At 38.6% G+C, this 22,140-nt stretch overlaps 1 protein-coding gene and 1 long non-coding RNA gene across 18 annotated transcripts in view; both read left to right on the plus strand.

Annotated features, from left to right (window-relative positions):
• The window catches only part of FTO (FTO alpha-ketoglutarate dependent dioxygenase), a 247,120-nt gene that overhangs the window by 1,648 nt on the left and 223,332 nt on the right, over positions 1–22,140 (plus strand). For 4 of the 17 annotated variants that reach the window (XR_014589141.1, XR_014589142.1, XR_014589143.1 and 1 more), the window contains exon 1: positions 210–2,320. The exons of 8 other annotated variants lie outside the window; for them this stretch is intronic. Coding sequence is in view for 5 of the 9 variants with exons in the window: in XM_083852102.1 (XP_083708228.1) it covers positions 2,267–2,320 (54 nt within the window). In the remaining 4 variants the exon portion in view is untranslated. Of the gene's footprint in view, positions 1–209; positions 2,321–2,352; positions 4,365–22,140 lie in introns of those variants that run through there. 5 more of the 17 variants (XM_083852093.1, XM_083852106.1, XM_083852098.1 and 2 more) reach the window with 3 other exon arrangements.
• On the plus strand, positions 4,375–14,506 carry LOC310905620. The gene is made up of 2 exons (XR_014589179.1): positions 4,375–11,763; positions 12,167–14,506. It is a non-coding gene; the product is annotated as an uncharacterized lncRNA (long non-coding RNA).

The raw sequence follows: 22,140 nt of genomic DNA on the forward strand, positions 1-22,140 counted from the left end.
TACTAATGAGAGGGAAGTGGTTGGATAGAGAGGCTGGTTTGGATTATGCATCTCCTGGCAACGTCTCTGCTCTGAAGAATGAAATCCTGAATAAAAGTTTTGCCATACTTGTGTACAGTTAAACGCTGTTGATCCGAAGCCTGGTGATGGGCTTTAGCTTTGTAATTATGCAGTATGTTTCTTGTGTACGGTAAGCTGTTCTCTCTCTCAAACGTTCATGCGTATAACAAGTTTGATTTATGTTGTTGTAGAAGAATAACATTCCTGTTCCAAGGATGTGTGGTAGAATTTCCTCAGTGCGCCGTGCTGTTAGACAGCAATTTCCACATTGCAAATCACTCGATTGGAGTGAGTTAAGATTGAGCGTCCAGCAGAAATGAAACTGTTCATGCTAATATCTGGCGTTCTTAGCCTAAGAGGGCTCCTTCCTGTAGCGGGAGGACACAAATTCATTACTGCAAAGCAGATCTGAAACAAGCTGGGGAATCATAGCCAGAAGTTAATTACACAAATGTCTTAAACACCATGATGGGGATGCTAGTTTCCTGTGGAATATCCCTGTGAGACTTACGTGGATTGCAGAACATAATTAATCTTAAATTTTAAAGACATCTTTAGAGATGGTGCGTGCTGTCTACTTCTCTAGTCTTCCTCATAGCAAATACTACTTCTGTGCATAAAAACAGAGCTGTTGGACCAGGTGTTACTCATTAACAGCAGACATTTTAACTGAACTGTCCACCCCATGAGTGTGTGTTTTGTTTTTGTTTACCTAAATTTCTGTTCTAATTAGTTAAGTCATAATTATTTTTCCTCTTTGGACTGTTGGTTTGAGTTATGGTTAGTTTGCAGTAAACTTTTACTTCTGCTGGGTACCACATAAAATAAAAGCAAACATAAGCCTATTAACTGGTAGACTACTTGGAATATTTTTTTCCTTTTAAACTGGAAGGAAAAGCTGCTTTGTTATTAGGCTCGTGTCTTGATTAGTTCATCTGTAACACACGCCTGTTCTCAAGGCTTAATTTATCAAAAATGTTTGCAGTCAGTCTCGGTGTGACAGATGCCTAGTTGTAGCAAGTACATTTATATTCTTCCTCTTGCCACTATTTGCCTATTAAGACCCTTTGACGTTGCCATGTGAAAGACTGGATGCTCAGCTAGTCTGGAGTATTATTTTCTTTTACTTGAAAAAGATTACATTGACGGGGCTCTGGAATAGACTGCTAAGCCCAGTTCACAATTACCGTTTGTAGCTGTTTATGCTAATTCACATTACTGCGAAGCCAGAACCAGCTACAGAGAATTTATTCCACAGACATTACTGTTAAATTTGTACAGCTCCCAGTGCAGCTGGGACCCCGATCCAATAAAGTTATTGCTATACAAATAATAAATGCATCAATATGCACATATCTGAATATTCACAAGGGCTTTTACAAAGATATTCATGTGCAATTTCACATTTGTGAGACGTTAGACAAAGTGGCAAGGCAATATAAAGCTTTAAATAACTCCAAGCTTTGTGTGTGTTTTATTTACGAGGAGTAAAAGGGAACATAGTGGTTTGGCTGGGATTTTGATGAAAAGTCATGTTTCCTGCATCATCCTTATTTTTGCTGGCTGGAAAATACCGTATGTTTGAGATAAAATAGGTTGCCTCAGCATATTAATGGTGAGGGGGAAAAATAGGCAAGTAATCTCAGAGCTCTTACCAGATTTTAGGATTAATGGTGAAACGTTACCCGGGCCACGCAACAAAGTATATCAACTTGGTCGTATCAGAGTTTGTTCAAATATTACATTAATTTCTTGTTTCCTGTTATTGTTCTGCCTCTTAAGATATAAAAACATTAATTTTTCTAATTGACGGCTTAAATAGATTCTTTCAGAAGTTGTATTTAGGCAAATTAAAGTTAATGAAACAGCTTAGCTGCAGCTAAATAAGCTTGTTGTCATGTCATATTTCTGCGTAGGTAGATGGCGGGCAGCTTTTAGCAGAATCAGCAGCCAATATGCCAGCAGCAATTTTTGTGGTAATCGCATTATTGGCCCGTCTCATTATTAATGAGACAATAATTAAGAAATAGTGTTGATAGTAACATAACACACAATTTGTGTGTTGGAAGTGGTCAGGTAGAAGCCTTGCATATGCAGTACAAAATACAAGAAAGAATGAGTGGCCAATGTTCCCCGCTTTTAAACTCATCGCGTTGCTGCTGCTGCTTAAATTGCCTCAGCTGCTAATGCTGGGACCATTACAGTAATGGACTCAGCAAATGAAGGAGAACCAAGACATACACACTTTATTACTGGAGGGGTAATTTTCTCTTCATCTGTAATAGCAGCAGTGCCTGGTATTGATCAGACCATCAAGATACTAATCCTCTGTAAAATTACTTGTTATAACTGAAAATGTGTTAATCCAAATCAGTCTGTGTCCCGACTTTCTACTTACTATTGAATACAGACTATTAGATGGTTTATTTTTTGTGATTTAAGGCCTTTATATTGATAACAGTAGGAGCTTCCTTTGGAAGAGTAGGTGCTTAATCTTAGCTATGGCCCAGGGTTGTCTTTCTGTTTTAACTAGAACATCACCCACTTAATTAAGAAGCGCGCATCCATCTTGGTGTGCTGAATTATAATTGGAGCTTCAGACTCCCCAGATTTATTAAACACCTTGTTTTACATTCAGTCTCTTGTTTTTTGCAGTAAATAAGAACAGATCTATGTTTTGTGTGTTAGAATCTTCTAACGTCTTGGAGCCAAGGATGCAAGGAGCGTGGGTACAGAAAACACGATTTGGTGTTTCATTGCTTAGGGCTGCAAGGCTCCTGCAGATGAGAGTAATGTCAGAGTAGTCCTACGACAAGGGACTGAAGGTCTTCGGTTGACCTGGCTCCTCGTCATCTACAACGTGGTGGCGTAGAAGCTGTTCTTAGGTTTGCCGTATTAGAATACGCACTCCGGGGCTGGCTTTGTTTTTTTTTTTTTTGTTTGTTTGTTTGTTTGTTTTTCCTATATTTGTTTGTAGACTTGTATGTTAAGTAAGGCTCTAGGCATATGTCTGTCACCTGTACGGCCTCTAGCCAAGTGAAACCTGGGTTTTTGGCTTGGTTGTATGGCACAAGTGTAATAGCTGCTACAACAGTACCTCATGGGACGTGGCTGTAGGAAATAGCTCCATTAATCCTGACCTTGCACTAGACTTATTTTAATTTAAAATAGCTCCTACCACATCCCAGCCACTGGTAGCTTGGCAGCTTGTGGGAGGAGTTCGTGGTGGTTCTAGAAGAAGGACAAGATGCAGAACTGCTTGATTTGTTTAAGGAAGCCGGGTCCACGCATTTTACGAATTGGTTGTTGTAGTATCAAGTTGATATTTGCTCTGGCAAAACCAACAGTATGGTGTGTTTTTTTTTGGCTAATTATCCCTCTCCTTTCTATTTTTGTCTTAATTTAATTGATTCAACTTCTCTCGCTTAGGGTGTTTTCACATTTTTGAAAAGAGGCAAGTATTTTTCTGGGTAGTCCTTCTCCACGTGAGATTTAAATTTTTATTTTGCAACTTTACAGACACTAGTGAGCTCCGATTGCCTGCCAGCAAATGAAAAATACCCCAGATATGTCTGTAGTAAATGCTTAAAATCCCATGCAGGGGAAGTTTTGGTATCCTATAGTAAAAAGATAGGCTATCTATTCTGAATATTAATTGTATTTTCTGGATGTGGGGAGAAGCAAATCCACTTCTGTTAGTGGATGAAATTCCCTGCTACTTGCCTGGAAACAGTTGTGGAGTCGGTTGTATTAAATGGAAAATGGTGGCGTTCTTGAGCTTTTCAGAGCCTCTCCTTAGCTCCCAAATGGAAATATCACTCATGGCAATGAAAATAAAAATCTTGGAAAAGCAAACCCCTCCTGTGTTTCTTGTATTCATTGGATATATTTATGGGTAATTACAAGGAAGGGCGGATGTTTTCTAAGATTGTTTTTGATGATTGTGATGGTTTTGATTTCTTGTCTGCCTTGTCTACCAACCCGTTCTCATAAAAAGTAGGAACTGAGCAGATGCTGTTTGCTTAATTTGTTTACTTACTGAACAGCCGCTTCTCTAATCTTGAAGAGCACAGGCGAGAGATGCGTACAGCAAAGCTGCTTGTGTGATGATAGTGGTTTGGAGGCATTCACTTACCCAACCGAAAGCTACGCTGCCAAATATAAGATGAACTTAAAAGTTTTCTGTTGTCGTAGTTCGCAACTAGACTGTGGTTGAACATGTCATGCTGGTATGTTCTTGAACAGCAACACTGAGACAAAGAAAATGATCATCTTTGAAGCTTTTCAAAAGTGTTGTTGTACATGTAAGTACTTCAATAAGCGTTATCACTGGGTTTGTAAAATAGAGTTGAAAAAGATTGGAAGGGCAACTCTTTTTCTAGAGATACAGTGTCCGAAACCTTGATGATTGTTGTTATAATATACTTAATGATTGTTCAAATATTTGTATAACTTGTATAACTTGTATAACTTTGTATTCAGGAAAATTAAATTCTAAAAAAAAAAGGGAGGAGGGACCAAACCCACCAGGGAAAGTGCATTGTGGAAATCTTGTCTGTGTTCTGTAGAGAATAAAACTTTATGTGGATTGAGTTTTCAGTTTCGTATGAACACTTTTTCTGAAGAGGAATTTTCATTTAATTTAGAGAAATAATATTTTGCAAGTTGTTAGCATGTGACTTAATTTCAGAAAGCTAAGTAGTCTCAGGTGCATCAGACCCTGTTGTCTTCTGATTCTGGAGCTGGCTTACAGGTGTAGCAGTTCTAGGAGGAAATCAGCATCTTTGCAATGAAGCTGTAGTGGAATATCCCTGCTGGAGATGCAGTACTGGGCCTACTGTCACTTCTACTTAGAGATTTGGAAAGAAGAAATAAATAATTACACTTTTCTCTTATACAGCATGTAAGATTCAGTTTCATCTGACAAGTTTAGTGAAAGCAAGAGAGGCCAATTGTAAATGGTAAAGCTTGCTTTGGTTCCTAGGGGAACTGGTGGTCAAATTTGCACAGCCTTCACCTGGAGCAGAATTGGGCTCTCCAATGTTTAATAACTCATCCATTTTTCAGATTATTCAATTAACCTTTAAAGGCTAAGAGCATCCAAAATATCAGGTGATCCCCTTTTTAGTTGAGACTGAAAAGCACTGTAGTGTGTTACTGCATTCTGTTAGATTCAAGAGTGAAGTGCAAAACATGGTTATGAATATGTCTTACTATTTCAGGGATGGTACAGATTGAACCTACCTTTGTCTTCCGTATGTAAAATGGTAGAGCTGTAATTTCAAAACTTTTTTGAAGTTACTGGAGGCTTACTATGGGAAGAAACTGTTCTGCCTTATTTAGTATAAACTTTTTTGCCTTTGTAGGCTTATGCTACGTTCTTTCTAAAAAGAATAACATCTGTATCTCCTAGAACTTGCTCTGTTTCATTTTGTCCTTTTATCTGCTGCTCATCCCACCACTTTTATTTAAGACTGTAAAGTTACTTTAGTGTAACTGCTATTGTCACCTTTGCCCTCAGCTAATCAAATAGTTTACCTTGAGGGAAGCATTTATCTCCCACTTCCATTATTATTATTTTCGTAGCTGTAAAGATATATATTTTATGTCTGCAGAAGGCTGTAACAGTGAAACGAGGTATTGATCTGCTGTATTTGGCAATTTCTTTCCACCTTGCCATCGATATCATGTCAGCCTCTGTCTGTACTGTGGTTGACCTCACAAATAGCTCTTTATGTTCCCATTGGATTCAAATGATATACTATGCTCAAAACTAAATCAATGAATGATTATAAAGTTTTTAGTATTATTTCATAACCCCCAGGCAACTGGTACCTCATGCAGTGAATACTTGAAAAGGTATCTGGTTAAAATATGCTGCTGCTTCTGTTCCAAGGCTTAAAATTGTGTTGAAATCAAACAACTCCTAATATTAAGCTCAGGGTCTGATTTGCATGTTTCCTTACAGATACTAAAATTACTGAAACTTCTGCCTGTAATTCCCTGGAGAGACATGAGTCTACAAAGGGAAAAGATTACTTCAAGCTAAGCCACCCACTTCTGATGTGTACTGTGTTTTGGGTGCAAAAATTTCATGCACTGGTTCTTGCTGGAGAATAGCACAGTGTGTGTATGTGCTTTGGGGTGAAAAGGTGGAGGTAAAGAGCAGGTAAGGTTTTCATCACCAAAAAGTGAAGGTTAACCAGCTCTGGGACTGAAAGCCATTGCTTTTGTTACTCTGTGGAGTGATACACCCTGTGTATACTTCTAACCGTTTAACAGGTAAAATTCGTGTTCAAATGCACATTAATATGTTTTTCTGTGAATGGAAATCAGATGTTCACAAGCACTTAAAGGGCTGAAAGCCCAATCAGTTGATGATGAAGTTGTGCAAGAACCTTTAACAGATCTGTGTCAAAGCGGTAAGCCCCTTGAAACATTCATCTGTATTTGGGAAGAACTGACTGAAAATTGTGTACGAAGGGACATATTCATGGAAATTAAAGAATAGCTTTTAAACCTGGAAGAATCTCAATTTGTATATGTTTACTTCTGATGTGAATGATGTTGTTGCAGCAGCCAAGGATGTGCTGGTGCTCAAAGGAGATACTTGACTGATATCTAAATCATGGGATGGGGAACAGCTGTGGATGACAGAATATTGAACAGGTCTCTGTGGTGTGTGTGTACCTAACCGCAGAATAAAAACAGAACAAAACATTCAAATCCAAAGACTCTCTGTAGGAGAAAATTATTTGGGGCGTTCATCATAAACAGTGAAATGACCATCTTTCTGGATTGAAAAGGAGTTGGAGTTTACTTAGGTATAAGTTTTTTTGTTGTTTTTTTTTTTTTTTTTAAATGAGCATTTGTCAAACATAGCACTCGTGCTATACATTTAGGCAGAAAAATTATGGAAAGATCTTGCCAACGAGATGGATGTAGGGTAGAGCATTTCGATTGCATATTCTGAGACTACGTAACTGGCATGTTTTATGGTATGCAATATAAAACCACTGCAAATAGTACCAAAGCTATGATCAGTCTGAAACTGTAAGCCTGGAGTTTTTCTTAAACATAGGAAAAAGTTTTTGATGTATTTCACTTATTATGAAATTCAGAAAAAATCCCCTTCTGTCTTCTCTCCAGGTAGGAGCCAAATGGTAGTTTTTACTCAACTAATTTTAGTTCTCACATGTGGCTGTAATAGAGCTGACCTAAAGGGAGGTAAGGCAGGTCCCTTCCATGCTTTCCAGCTACTCCCTTGTCAATCATTTAGAGTAAGATGGGTAAGTCAACTCTGTGGTTCCTTGCATCTTTGGTAGTAGGGAGGAGACTTTTTTTCCTGTGATGACTAATTCAGCAGGCAGTTACGTTCCATGGATGTTCACTGCTCTGGTTTTTGCCTCTGGCATGTGAAAAGTGTACCACACTGGTGATGCAGCTTTTGTTTCTTTCTGAGCATTGTAAAGATGATGGTAATTAAACTTTCCAGGAGGAAAAGGACCTGGACAAATGTCAAGTTAGCACAGGCTTCTCCCATTCCTTACAGCAGAAGCTATTAAGCTTCCGTGTTGTCAAGTCTGGCAGCCTTTTGGTGTGTACTGTTTTTCGTTTCCTGGATTTACACCACTGGTGTTTGAAAAATAGTCCTGTGATACAGTCATATAGATAGTATCAGACTTGAATCATTGGGAAAGTGTTTATGGAGAGCATTTGCGTGTGGAGGAAACTGAGGTAAAGGCAGTCTATGAGCTCTACTGATGCTTTGATTTCCTAGCATTGTATTTTAAGACTTCAAAATGCTTTTAATTTCTCTTGCGTTAGTAGAAAACCACACTTCTTGGTACCTTCCTCTTTAACAATTTTTTCTTGAATTTGTCATGGGGAATTTCTGTAGATTTGGGGACAGAGCTATTTTGTATTGTGTTTCAGATCTGTGTTACGTCCTGCACACTCCAGAGGTAGCAGTAATGTACCAGTAATTGTCTCCTGCAACCAGAAATGTAGCAGGAGATCTAACTCCCACTTTGGTCCTTTTCTTTTGTTTTCTTTTGTTTTTCCCCGGTCAGTATTGCAATTTCCAGTGCTTTGCTATTCTACATACTTGCCTTCTGGGTTTCTTTGCATTCTTAGAGTTCATATTTTCAAGTCACTTTCCATGAGCTGTTCTCCTCTGTTATTGCAAATGAGAGTTGAAACTTTCCTAAAAGCTCCTGACTCCAGGACCTGGTACTTTGGAAAACTCCGCAGAATCACCTGGCAGTGACAAATTTTGGTGCTTGGTCCCTGTAAGTAACAGGGCTCTTAGTTGAGTTTGACCCTAAACTGTTCTGATAGACTGCAGCTATGGGTCAGCCTTCCTGAACCGCTTTAGAAACGTCCATACTGAAATAGTTGGGATAGGCAGTGTGCTTACCTTTTGTTCTTAGTGTATCCTCTCACCTCATATTTAGTTGTCCTTTTGTCTGAAATGATTTTATGCTTGTGGCTTCCTGAAAGCCATTCATTGTGATTAAAAAAGTAGGTTTGTCATTAACTACGATTTCCAGTTCCGACAGTATGGCTCATGCAATAGAACATAGGAGTCTAGTCCCTGCCTTGAAGAGCTGGAGGGCAGTGTGACAGGCACATGGCTTTATGCTTCACGATCCAAGTGTATTCCTCATAAATAATGACGATTCACTTTCTCTTTAGTTTGTGAAGCGTGGTTTGCGAGTAAGGTCCTTAACGTGTTGGACAGAAATCAATACAAAGCAGTTGTGTCACAAACGGGACGATGCCAGTGACCCAGCAAAGAGGAACGAGCAGCTTGCATGGTGATCTGTTCTGTTCAGGGGCAGGGTTTGGCCCTGTAAGTGCAGGAGAGATGGACTGTTCATGAAAAGGGCATAAAGAGCTAACCCACATGATCCTTTGTCAACCTGGGAAGATTTAGTGTCAGGCAGGGTTTCATGTGAAAGATGAGAGGCATCGCTGTTTATCTAATAATAAAACAAAAGTATTTCTATTTTTCCTGGAGTCTTTTATATGTTAATAGAGGCAAGTGTGAATATGATCACATAATTTAAATATTAAGTAAGAAATATACATCTTTACTGGCAATGGGTTAAAAGTAAGATGTATATGTTTTATGCAAAATACTGCTATTGCATTGTTAATCATGCTGTTCAAGCCATATCTCCCCACAAAACAGTGCTTTTAAACAAATAGGAAATACTGTTATTGGACCATTCATAACAGAAATGCTTAGGATATTTAGAGACTCATGCAAAGTGTTTATTTGCATGCTTTAATATATTCCTGTATTGCAATATTAATGTACACGTGCAAAATTGCAATACCAGGTGATTGTGTTAACCCTAATTATAAAATGTTAGGCTCTGCCTTTTACTGCCGGAAGAAACCCGGGTATTTAATAAAGGGGGTACAAGAGATGTAATTTTGGAAATAAATGCATGCCATTGCATGAAAACTGAAGAAATCCCTGTGAAATACTTAAATATTAAAAGCAAGGAGGGAGAGTTTAGATGTCTTTCCCCTCACCCTTATACCCTGCCAAGTCTGGCTCGCTTAAAACAACTGCTGGGAGTTCTGCTTAACGTTATACTTTGCATGCATTTGTGATTTGAAATAAAAAAAAGTCCAAATTGTGACAGACAGCTTGAATGGCATGCTGTCAGTTTGGCTCTTCATGAATTGGCAGTGGTCTCATTTAGGACCTTCAAATATGTGTCTGCCTGGACAGAATGAGAACGCTTTGCATGTTCTTCAGAAGACAACCACTCCTTGCTGCCTCGCAGTACTCAGTGGTGCATGACAGTTGCCCTTCATTGCTGTCTTCTTCGAACTTAACCTTTGACCGTCCACTTAGTCGCTGCGCAACGGCTGGAGCAGGCCGAGATGCTCGTGAATGACGGGCATCGGCCTGCAACGCGCTCGTCATTATTCGACTGTCAAAAGTAGCCTGCCATTGGGCTCCATCAAGGTTTGAAACCCATGTGCAGCAGTCCATATTACTTAACTTCCATGACTGTCAACAGAGTGGTCAAATGTGCATAAAAAATGTGTACCGAATGCATCTTTGATCATAATATAGGGAGATAGTTTTTGTGTGTGCTAAATGCATTCATGCGACTTGCACAGGGCCAAGAGGTTGAATCGGCTGCCAGGGTAAAAAGTCAACTCTTGTCTCCTGTGGTCTAAGTTTCAGATAGCACAATTTAGATTTGAACAGCTCTGCCAGTTAAACTCTCAGCTTGTCTTGTGTATCCTCTCAGCTTTTCAGCCGGCAGCGTAAGCAGCAAGATGCTAGACCAGTGGTGCCTGAGGTTAGCTGTCAAAGAGGAGAGCTATTTTGGATCTTGCTGTAATGTGATATTAGAGATGGGGGTCAGGCTGTGTGATTTGTAAAGCAGTTGTGAGAACTTAAAATTACTGAAATATTGTTTATTTCAGGTACCTTTCCGTTGCCCCCCACCCCCAAAAGACTCTGAGAGAAGATAGGATTTATCATAATAAAGTAAGAAACCCAAAGCCATGTGAAATAGTCATTTTTCCTCTCAAGTACAGGGTACAGTGCATAAAAGAGCATCAAAATTCAGTATAAAGAACTGAATATGTAAGTCTGAAAATCACTAAAAGATAAATGCTTGACATTAAACACATTTCCTGGACAGACATATTTCTATTTTCTAAGAATGAATGCTAAAGACATTCATGCCTGAACCTCACTCTTAATCAAATGAATGGGAATTGTACTAATGGGTTAATTAGGAACACAAGCTTGGTGTGCAAGTGAATCATTTATGGAAGCTATTGTACAGTAAAATACCAAGAATTGCTTCATGTTTGGAAGAGTTGTATCCTGCTTTAACATAATATTCACTAGTCACTTGGACAAAACCATCTGTAACTGCAGTTTATTTCTTAAATGTTAAATGCATCTGTTTTTTCTTCTCAAAACATCCCAGTTCATTCAGATTTGAAATAGTGTATCAACATTACATCAGAGTATAAATATCAACATTAAAAAATGAGATTCACTAGAGGTTGTTCATAACAGACAACTTCTGTCCAAAGCATAAAAATAGCATTATATTGCTAATTGGCTATGAGATACACATTTTTTTTTATTTTGAAACATTCTCATATTAATTAATTATAAAGAATAAAAACCCAAAAAGTGATTAAGTTGATTAGTGGCAATAACTGTTCTTTTCAAGCTATTTTTGCCCTGTATGTAATTTCACAACCAGATTTTTATTTATTTATTTTTTTTGCTTACAATGCCATTTGCAAGAGACCTGTGTTCAGATGCACTGATCTAACAAATTAGATTGTGTCATGAAGATTTTTCAGTTTTTGGTTGTCTAGCTCTTTATCTTAAATGCTCTTCCTGTTTAGTAAAAGTCTTACTCCTTGATTTCAGTCTTTGCTGATGCATTAATATGTGCCTTGCCTGAAATGAAGTATAAAATGCATGTGTTCAGATGTATGTTTGCATGCATATACACATGTATGTATGCATATAAAAAACGTACAAAATTCTTTGGTGAGCAAAATGGTTGGCTAGTAGATGTTAAAATTACATTCCCCTAAACAACTTTTATTTTTGGTCACTATTTTTGTTACTAAGTTTTGGTTGATATTTCCCTTTTCATAGGTGCTGGAATACCTTCTGGTGAAGGAGAACTGAATTTTGTAAGGGTATCTATGCAAATATGCAACAGTTTAAGTATAAATATGCATATAAATAGTGCTTAAATGATGAACCGTTGTGTTTGTTGATATGGTCTCTACACATAGAACTGCTCTCTTGGCCTGCATAGCTTAAAAGATGTTACTGAAACAAATAGAAAAATTGACTGGACTAATTTCCAGAATAAAGGAATGTTATTTTCCATTTCAGGAAGAAGTTTGATTCTTCCTCTGTAAAAATCAAGCTTTAATTTTTAGTGGGAGTTAACTATACTGCTTGTAGCTGTGTTCCTGGGGGGAAGAAGAAATTATGCTTAGAATCTTTAAGCACAAATCTCCTATTTCTCTTAAAAGTACAGAACATCTGTTCTTCTTCTAACCAGAATTTCTTTTGCCCTTTTTGAAGTAACATTTTACACTTTTGTGCAGAAGAAACTGACCATCCAGCATGCAGTTTATTGCAAGTGCATTTCATCTTTATAGTTTTCCAAAAAGAAAAGTCCTTTTGTGAATGTTGTCCAGTCCTTGGTAATAACTGAGCAGTTTGTGTTGATGTTCTTGGTAAGCAGATCCTTTTATCTCCTCATTATTTTAAAACCAGTTTATTAACAGAAAATGCAATAAAAACTAACTCGCCATGTTCAGATGGTTGCATATTTAGCAATTAGAAAGTGGTGTTTTTCCCCTACTGTCTTAAACAATATAAGGAGCATTGCCATAAAAGCGTCTTTCAAGTTTAAGATGTTTGAATCAAATGTTTGAAAGCACAAGGACAACAAATAAAGACAACTGTAGGTAAGTGTCATTATTTTGTGTTCAGAGTTAAGATATCCTGACTGAAAGCAAAATGGTTTAAGCAAGCAGAGAAACTTCTGAAAGTTGTTTTCAGGAGGGCAGGAGATGTGCGTATGCTTTTAATTCCAACTTCCAAAAATGTTCAGAAACTACGGACATGTGCTGAGAGGTTAGACATGCATGATGCTCTGCGGCTTTACAGGAAAAAAAATTAATCCAGTTATGCAAAATAAAAGAGAGGTAGGTACCTTAAGTGAAGTGCTTTGTTGTCACCTACCTTCTCTGCAGTACAGATACCAGCTTGTCACAGAGGTTGAGACCTTTGTAGTGCATTCTTCCAGAGTACAAATCTGTCTCTCTTCTGCCTTTAATGCAATAGCTGTGAAATATCTGTATTAGGTAAAATAGAGGTTAAGGCACCTTAAGGGCACTGAATTCTTATCTCTTTTTACTAGCGGTGGTGTCAACATGCACTAAAATGCGATGACCTACTCTCCTCTTTGATAAAAGGAAAATGACCTGTCTACTGTGGTTGGTGATAGAGTTGCCCGAGGCAGATTATATTGTCACCTTCTTTAGTATTGGCGTGTAGGAAAAAAAAAAAAAAAAAAAAGGCCAGGATATTTCTGTTTACCATAGAAGTATTTGACATTTCTAGCTACTGATAAAATATACTCAGGGGTAGAAAGAAGGAACTGTTTCATGCCACTAAACAAGGCTATGAAGAAATGCGGAGATTTTTTATTGTGTAAGCTGTTGGTATCACAGGACACATGATACGTATCAAGAGATTCCTTCTGACAACTTCAGACACTCAAGGTTCAAGATCGACATTTAACCCTGCTTTCTGCTTGTCTGTGGCCTTTTTGTACGTACACAAAAAAAGCTGACATATTTTGAGTCGTATCTTGAAGTTCTGATGCACCTGTTACTGTGCAACATGCAGGATTTAATCATGCACGGAGGTAATACAAGCACTTCAGTTGTTGTTTTGTGGAAATAAGTGGTCTCTGGTCAAAGACCAAGGACTCCGCAGCATTCCATAACGTTTATAGTTTCGTAACAATTCATTTAGCAGTAGCAGAACAGGCACTCAATGTAACTGTGAGTGATGAGATGTATAATAATTCAGTTGATTTAAACTGCAGACCTGGAACACGTCAAAGCATTCAATGTCCTTTAAGCTATAAGTAATAGATCTGTGGCATTCTGTAAATCAAATGAAGGTGGTCTTCATGCTAATCAGGAACTAGATTTAAGAATGAAGGAAAGACTTCTGTTACGAGTTTTATTGATGTTTAAAATGGAGTGTGTTTCAGCAGCGGTCCATGCTTTACAAGATGGTGATGAAATACTGAAGATCCTTCTCATGTGAGTTTGTTGCGTGATAACTTTCTTTGGTTTGAAAGCTCGGATTTTTTTCTGAAATAATGAAACAGGCCCATATGATTTATTTACAGCATCCTTTTAGATGAGTGCAGTATCTGCTAGCATTGCTTTACGAGGAGCCTTATGGGCCGTATGCCTGCATCAGGCACTTTCTTTTGTTACTTACCAATTGAAGTCTGAACATCCGGGAGTATAAATCAGTATTTTAGTACTTCGTTAAAATAATGAAAATGTGTGAAGTTACTTTTGTTTAACTTTGAAAAACTGAAAAATACATGATTAATGTAAAATTTGGCCTCGTCAATGGCCTAACTTGGTCCTTGCTGACTAGTGTTCAAAAAAAAAATTGTTATAGGAGTGAGACTTCACTGGATAGGAAACTAACTATCATCAAATCAGTGCTTTTATTACATCATAATTTTTAAATCAAAATTTTTAAAGATAACTCTTTGTTTGCTTGGGCATCTGTTAGCTCTTGGTTTTGAAAGGTAATGAACAGTAGTAATTAACACTTTCAGGGTGGGGGGGAATGGAAGGATTCTTTAAGCATGGGATGTTAACATAGCTATAATTTAAAAAAAATCCAACAAGAAACTTGAGAGAACATGTGGCCTGCTGGTGTGTAAGCACCTTCTGGGAGTTGGTCGTTGAGTCCTTTCGAGAGACACCTGGCTGTGAGTCTGGGCTGCTCTGTCAGAAGAGAGCATGTTCAGGACCTCAGCATTGATTTTTTTGAAAATCTTTGGCATGTGGAATCTACCCTGTGACCCTATCCCTAATTTTCTCTCCTTTCTGATTGACTTTTGGAAATCTTTGAAAATTCCAAACCCTATGTGCATGTGCAAAATTGCAGCCCTTTGCACGCAGAATAAAAGCTCAGTGACTTCTTGACAGTGCCAGCAGCGTGATTATTTCCCATGCATAATACATTCAGTCACACTGTGCGTATGTGGTGACAAAGTAAGCTAAGGGGAATGAACGATCCCCATGGATGATGTCTGGGCGAGAGCTCTTGTCTCGCTGTCAAGTATGTTTGCCTCTCCTGTACTCCCTGTAGGGCTTTCTCCTTGGGCTCTCTGCCAAGTGCAGCATCTTCCCCATCTGGCCTGCACCGTGAAGCAGGACCACACCTCGCCCGCTTTAGTCTCTGGCTGGTAAGTTTGTGCAGCTCTACCAGGAGGCAGAAAATACAAGGTGGATGGCATTGTCCTAGGGCGCCTTTATATAACAGTCCCTGGTGCTCGCCACACGTCGTCTTTTCCTGTTGAAGTGGCAGTGTTCATAGAAAATCTTGCATAGCATTCTGACTGCAGAAACTCGTACAGTTGATGAGTGCCTTGGATGCCCAGTCCTAGGGCTTCTGTTGTGATCCCTCTTCAAAACTTGCTGGATTCTTTGTGGCTAATCTTAGCATTACTCAATTGTGTTTCTAGCAGGCCATACACTTTTCTGTGCTTCTACAGATAATTTCTAGGCATTACTGTACTTGCGGCAGTAAAAATGTTAAGGCATTGGAGGTAATAAAAATTTGAACTAAGGCCACTGAAGCTTTCAAACCAGAAAATTACCTCGAACTCTGTTCTGACACAAGCAGTCGCTGCTGCAGCCTCTAAAGCAGGATCACATGGTGCCTGTAAATGTTAACAAGAAGCCTTGGAGAACGTGGACTGACAAGGCAGGAGAGCTGTGTGACATGATGCTGGCAAAACTGCCTGTGTCGCATTTGAAGCTACAGACGTGGGAAGGTATAGTACACTTTGCTAGCTGGAGTGTTGAGGCAGGTATAGCGATACGATGTCATGCTGCACGTATTCCTCTATCACAGCAAACAACATTTATCTATTTCTCATTAAATTAATAAATCAAGTAGGTTTTTTGCAGCTGTTCTAGGCACAAACTGACAGGGATAAAATATAATGGGAATTCTGGCTGGTTTCCAGAGTTTATCAGTGATGAAAAATTGCAGATTAGTCTGTTTCTATAATCAGAACATTTCCACAATGGATATATTGTTACAGTTGTCGTTCTAGTTCTGATTATTACTCACAATGTCTATTGCAATTTTCTCATTATTATTGTTATTGAATTCCATGTGTAATAGATGGAATTACTTTGTCCACCATTTATTTTATGAATAGCCTACAGAAACATCAGTGTTAATAATATTATCCACTTAATGTACACAAGAGTTTATAATATGGATAGATGAATAATGCGTTGCACTGTTTAAATTTTGTTGGAATGAGATAAATAGATGCAGAGCATTTTTGTTGGTAAATGCACGGTTAACGTGATGGATTTTAAAAATGCAGACGGTCTATTCTAAGTGATTGTAACTACTCTTACCTAATATGCAAATAAAATGATGTACACTCAAAATTCTCTATTTAAACTAAGAGTAAATTTTCCTTTTTAAAATGAACTGAGAGCATCTGCTGGTTTTGCTTATTAACTGTGTATTCTGCTAATCAAGCGAACTAGATGGGAGAGCTTCGGCAGTTTGGTTTCTTTGCTCAGTAGTATGTGTGGTACGTATTAAACGTGGCTAAACTCAGCGTACCAGCTTGGTAAATATGACATACAGCCCTGCTTAAATAGGGGAGATAGCAGCCTGGAGAGGAAACAAAGTAAGGCCTTGCCCAATGCACCTTCTACATTTAGCAATTTTGAAAATTTCTTCCGTCTCATTTTTCCCTTTACAAATATACAAACTTGAGGAGCCTGAACAGCAGTATTCTTATTTCATAGTCAACTGTTTTTGATTTTTTTTTATCCCCTGTTAGTTCATGGTATTAGGATTATGTACTTCAGGGTTAAAGAGGCTGGTCTGCCCCTCTAAAGCAGCAACTGAAGATTTCTATTAAAAAGAAAAAAAGTACAATTCTGTCTTCTGCTTAGGTTTATCTTGTTGCCAATGTTAGTAGAGGGAAATGGTAAACAAGCAGCTTTGTTTTATACAGTCTGATTTATCATCTCCAGTCAGATTCAACTTTTCTTTTTCTAAGAAGAAAAACTAATTGTGTCATTGAAACCTAAGTTATTTTTGATTCTTGTGAGTCTCTAGCACCAGAAGGTAGGCATTAATCAAATTTTGAATGAGTAGAAATGACTCTAGGCAGTCAGCTTCCTAGCCCTCCTTGTTCTGTTTTTCTGTTTGTTTTTTTAGCTTAGATTAGCGTAGGAAAGCTTGGTTTTGTAAGCCAAAGAAGAAAATACTTCCTTTTCTAGTGTGTGATCCTTCTGATTGTATGAAGTAGAAGCTCCTTAGCCTGTTTTAGGTAGGGCTTCTCTGTTGTCTCAAAGACACAGTTTTTGATAATGTCATTGCCTTACAGATTGTAAGGATGCGTCTTGGTTTTGTGGAAGTGCACTGGAATATTAACTCACTACATAGTGAAACCACAATTTATAAACACAATTTTTTCTGTTTCGCCCCTATAACACAGGGGCGTTTAAACAGAAAATTTCTGATGAGCATTATGTATAAGTTGCACTGTTTGAGTCAGAAAGTGAAGATCAAGCTTTTGACATTGGTGTTTAAGTATATTTAAGAAAAGCAGTTGTGATAAGTTCTTTGCTAGATTAAGACAAGTTTGATAGAGGTAATCGGTATTAGACCAGCTTGTAAGGCTATAGGAGTTGTACTAGGATGTAGAAGGGCTTAGGTACTCAAGATCTAGTCTGACTTTGCCCAAGGATTCTAGGTGATCTTACAGAAGACAGACCCACAGCTATTACATTGTGCTGCTACGTGGCTGTGATGGTTGGATCCAATGTATTTTGGGTTAGTTTGCTCCCCACACCCCCTGCTACCCCCCCACCAGCACGTAGTTCTTGAGACAAGCTGTTCCATGCAGACCAGTCAGTCTTGGTTGCTCAAGTAGTGCAGTTCTCATATTGCTTAACTGTGTAGGTTGCAAAAGAACTGAGATGTCTGGCATATTCAGTCTTGAATTTTCTGTGTATTTTTAATGATACTTCATAACTGTGCAGTTGCAGCGTTTAACTGAGTGTGTGCAGCAAAATGTACTCATACCTCTTGTGGCAAGTTGTGTATGTCTTTACAGTTGTGTATTCACAAATTTCTTTGAAGTACTAATACTTTGTACATTCTGAGTTAGAGCAGGAATGCATAATGAGCAATTATCTACTAGAATATTTGGGCTGATCAGCAGACTGCAGAGAGCTATCTGGTATTTTGCTTCTAGGCCCCCAAAGATGTTTCAATGAAAGGTAAAATGCGTACCACGTACAACTGGCTGGAAGCAAAGCATATGCATAATATTGTTGCTCTCTTTCTTAAGATAATGGTACCTATTCCTTGTTTGGGACCACCTGTAATTCTGTGCAAAGTAGAGTTCATTTCCTTCCAACTTCAATGTGACCATTTTCCCAAACGTATTGAGAGCCTTCTAGAAGTTATGTAACATTATTTAAAAAAAGCAAAAAACAAAAGCCAACAGCAATAGCACACAACTGATATTTTAGCAGAACAATTTTGGAATCTTCAGTGGTTTTCGGTTACTCTATCAGTTCTTTTCGCAGATTCTTTTTTGCTTACTACAGAAAAATTACATCAAATGCAGGATAACAGAACACTGTCAAATGAAGAAGGTTTTATATGGACAGCATTAGACAGGAGCAGGAAGATCCAGTGCACTAATAGGCACGCTCACATGAGCTACCTAGTCCATTGACAGTTTCTTCCTTTGTTCTCTCTCTCGACCCACTTTCTGCCAGTGATTGGTGACATATTTTGCAAGAGATCAAATAAGCCCTTGACACCTGATTGCAATGTAGTGCTTGTTTACAGTTGCATTTTTGAAGGACCTCTAGACAAGATGGAAGGTTTAACTTAAAGTAATTAAATTTGCATCTGCTCTGTGACAGGGGTTTTCTTATGTATGCATCCTGTTGAGCAACTTTTACCGTAATTGGCGATGAAGTACTAAAAGAAAGATGCAGGTAGACAAAATCATTGTTGCCTGCTACTAAAATCTGTCATTGTATTTCATAAGGACTGGCTTGTAGCTGGGTTTGCACCAGGTTCTTTGAAATACAGGAATTCCTGTGTTTTTTGGGAGGGGGAAGGGAGAGATTTCCAAAGCCTTGGATCCTTGCATGGGCCTCTTGAACTACCTTAGTGACGCTAGATTTCTAAAATGCCTGTAGTGAACATCAACCTCATTTGGCATTACTTCTGCTTTCTTAAACATTTGCTAGTATTTGTTTTGCAGTTACTTGCCTTTTTTTGGCATGCTTACTTTTGTCCTTGGGCAGATTGCTCAGCTGTTCAATAGCTATGTAGCAAGGCACTGAACCGATTTTCTTTGCTTTCATCATCTTGATTTTCTGATCATTAGAAGTAGTTCTGATGTGAGGTGATTTAGCTCTGCTGAAGGAACTGGCACTGTACTCCCTTAGGTTTGCTCTAAATTGAACCAGATGTTAGTGCTCCTCCTTACATGTGCAAAGGTCCCTATTATACAGCAGCCTGTGTTTGCTTATACACTAGTTTAGGGACAGTGGATGTTTGATGGAAATTATTCATGTGAGAGCTTCCTATTATTTTTTTAAAGTTTTGAAAGAATTTTGGGGGAAGATAGAGGATTAGAGAGATGAGCCTCAGGAAAGCTAATTGATTTGATCACGTTCAAACAGGGAATTGGAACTGAATAAGAGATTCTTCTGACTCCAGGTCTATACCTATATACAGTAGGTTATACTTAAAGAACTTAATCATAGTAGCAATGACAAAACAAACAAAATTAGGAAATCTTGTCTATCACTACAAAAATACAGTGTTTTTGATTACATTTTTCCTTTCCTCAGCCATTTGTTACCTTACCAGTAAGATAAATGTGTGGTTGTTTTTTTGGAGATGCCAGCAGAAGTTCAGGAATGGGCCATGGTAGTATTGGTTATTACTTGAAATGTGTACTTTGCTTGTTAGTTGATGAGTAGATTAAAAGCGCTAACTGCTGAAGTTTTGGTTAGCATCCCACAGTTCTCATCCTACAGTAGCTGTTTGTGGCGTGCAGTGAAACATGAGTCTCTCTTCGAGGCACTAGGCAAAAGGTCTTTCCCAGATGCGTGTAAAATGCTGATGTGCTCAAGTGTGGAATAGGATTTTTGTTCATGTCACACAACCCAAAATTTCTGCTTTTCTCCCTTCCTCGTTATCACTTAGATATTTAGTTCAGAAGAATAAGCACTAGGTTGCTGTTAGTGGGCAGAACTCTCAGACAGTATTTAACTTCATTTTTTTCTAGAGCCATCTGTCCATGGCTTATACACAACAGGATAAACGTTTAAGCAAGCATTTTATTTGGGCAGATATGGATTTTTGCATATGCAGTTCAGTGCAAACTTGTTAGGAGCCTGACAGCTGGCAGCAAGCTCTCCCAAACTTGTAATTCCAAAGTAACTATCTATTCTCCAGCCAGTACTTTCAACTGCCACCGAGTTACCAAGTTTAATTTCTTTCTGCGGCTGCCCTGTAGCAGTGTGATTCGCAGCATTCTCATGTTTGTTGTCAACGTGAGAATCTTTTAATGTATTAAAGGTCCATGCTAATTCTATGTTTCAGGAAGCAACCAAGACATGCTGGCTAGATTAAGCATAAGTGAAGCCTTCCTCTTACATAGTTTTAAATGCAAACCCTGATTTGAAAGATGAATGAAGATGGACTTGAGGAAAAGCATTCTCCATTCACATTTTAAAAACTAAAAAACTGTTTTGTAGTTCCTTTGCATTTGCCACAGTTACTTTTTATGTACTCTTCATGGCATGTCATGGCCAAATGCAGCTGGAACAGGTGATGCAACGTAACATGCAGGGGATACTGCTGAGATTTCTCCTGTCAGTGGGATGTGAAGTAACGTGCCATGATGATCGCTTAAAACCATTTGAAGTGGTTTTATGAGGACCAAGAATTATTCGTGTCTTGCATGACCTGTCCTTATTGCTGCTTTTGAGTACAACATAGGTTAGAAGAAGTAATTATTTTCAGCCCACTGACTACAAGCGAGATTAATAGCTTCTGAAAGGGCTGTAATGAAAGGCTGACCCAACTGGCTTTTGTATTACTCCTTGTTTATCCTACTCTCATCTCTATCACCTTTGGGCTACAACAAAATGTAATTTATGTTAGCGGTGCTTCATAGCAGGTGAAAGGTCATATTTTTAATGAGGGTAGCCCTGATTGGGATTCAGGTTTAGAAATGTTGTGTGCTAGAGTACAGTCAACCAAGTCCATGTAAACAATGTGATTGCAGAAAGGGGCAAGCAAACCTGTTATTTGACAGTAAATAAGACCTCTTCGTTTACACTAGGCGAGTGAAGTTCAATTAGCAGAAGTTAAGCAACTAGGAAAGGGACTTGGCCATCACAATGCGGGTAGGAGTCGGGTCTAATAAACCTTTCTAGGCTCAGTGGAACATTGGCTTCTTTGTACTGGAAAAAAAAAAACGTTTTTCAGACAATCACTTTTCTTTCTCACTTTGATGCAGCTTGCTTAAAAAACAAACAAACACAACTATATTTGTAAAATATGTAACATATAGTATCTTTGGTTTATGCCGGGCAGAAATGCAATGACAGCCCATGCTTGACTCAGGGACAGAAGCGCTGCACAGTGTGTCTGAGCCCGTCCCTGCTGGGGAAGGTTGACCCTGGTACTCTGTTCGGAGTTCTCCCTTCGGAAGGAGAAGTTGTGTTACGTTCGAGTACACCTGGAGATTGAGCGGTGCTGTTTGTTAGCGGCGTGTTCGCTTCAGTAAAACAACCTGGGAGTGTTACTCTTTAGCGATAGAGAATGCTGCTGGATTTATTTGGTGAATTAGGTTAATACTAGGACTCCTTGTTACTTACAGCCATTTTTGACAGAGCATCCATCCTCATAGAAGCCAAATCTTTTTTAAGTTGGTTGTAACTGAGGGAATTCTAGTCGAAACAAGTACAACAGGTGCAGGGGGAAGCTTTGGGGGGTAAGAGAAGAAGCGAAAGATTTCAACAAAAGCTGATTTGGAAGAAGTTCTTGGATTTAGGTTTTCAGCATTATAAACCCTGTGTGACTGCAGCATCCTGTGGAAGCTCACTCGCGTCTTTCATTTGTGCATGTCTTCCTGCAAGTGACAAACTGCTTCAGTTATGTTCTGGAAAGGAATGGGAAACATTTCAGTGATTTTGAATTTC

The sequence above is a fragment of the Anser anser genome (genome assembly GCF_964211835.1).
Source record: "Anser anser genome assembly, chromosome: 11".
NCBI lineage: Eukaryota > Metazoa > Chordata > Aves > Anseriformes > Anatidae > Anser > Anser anser.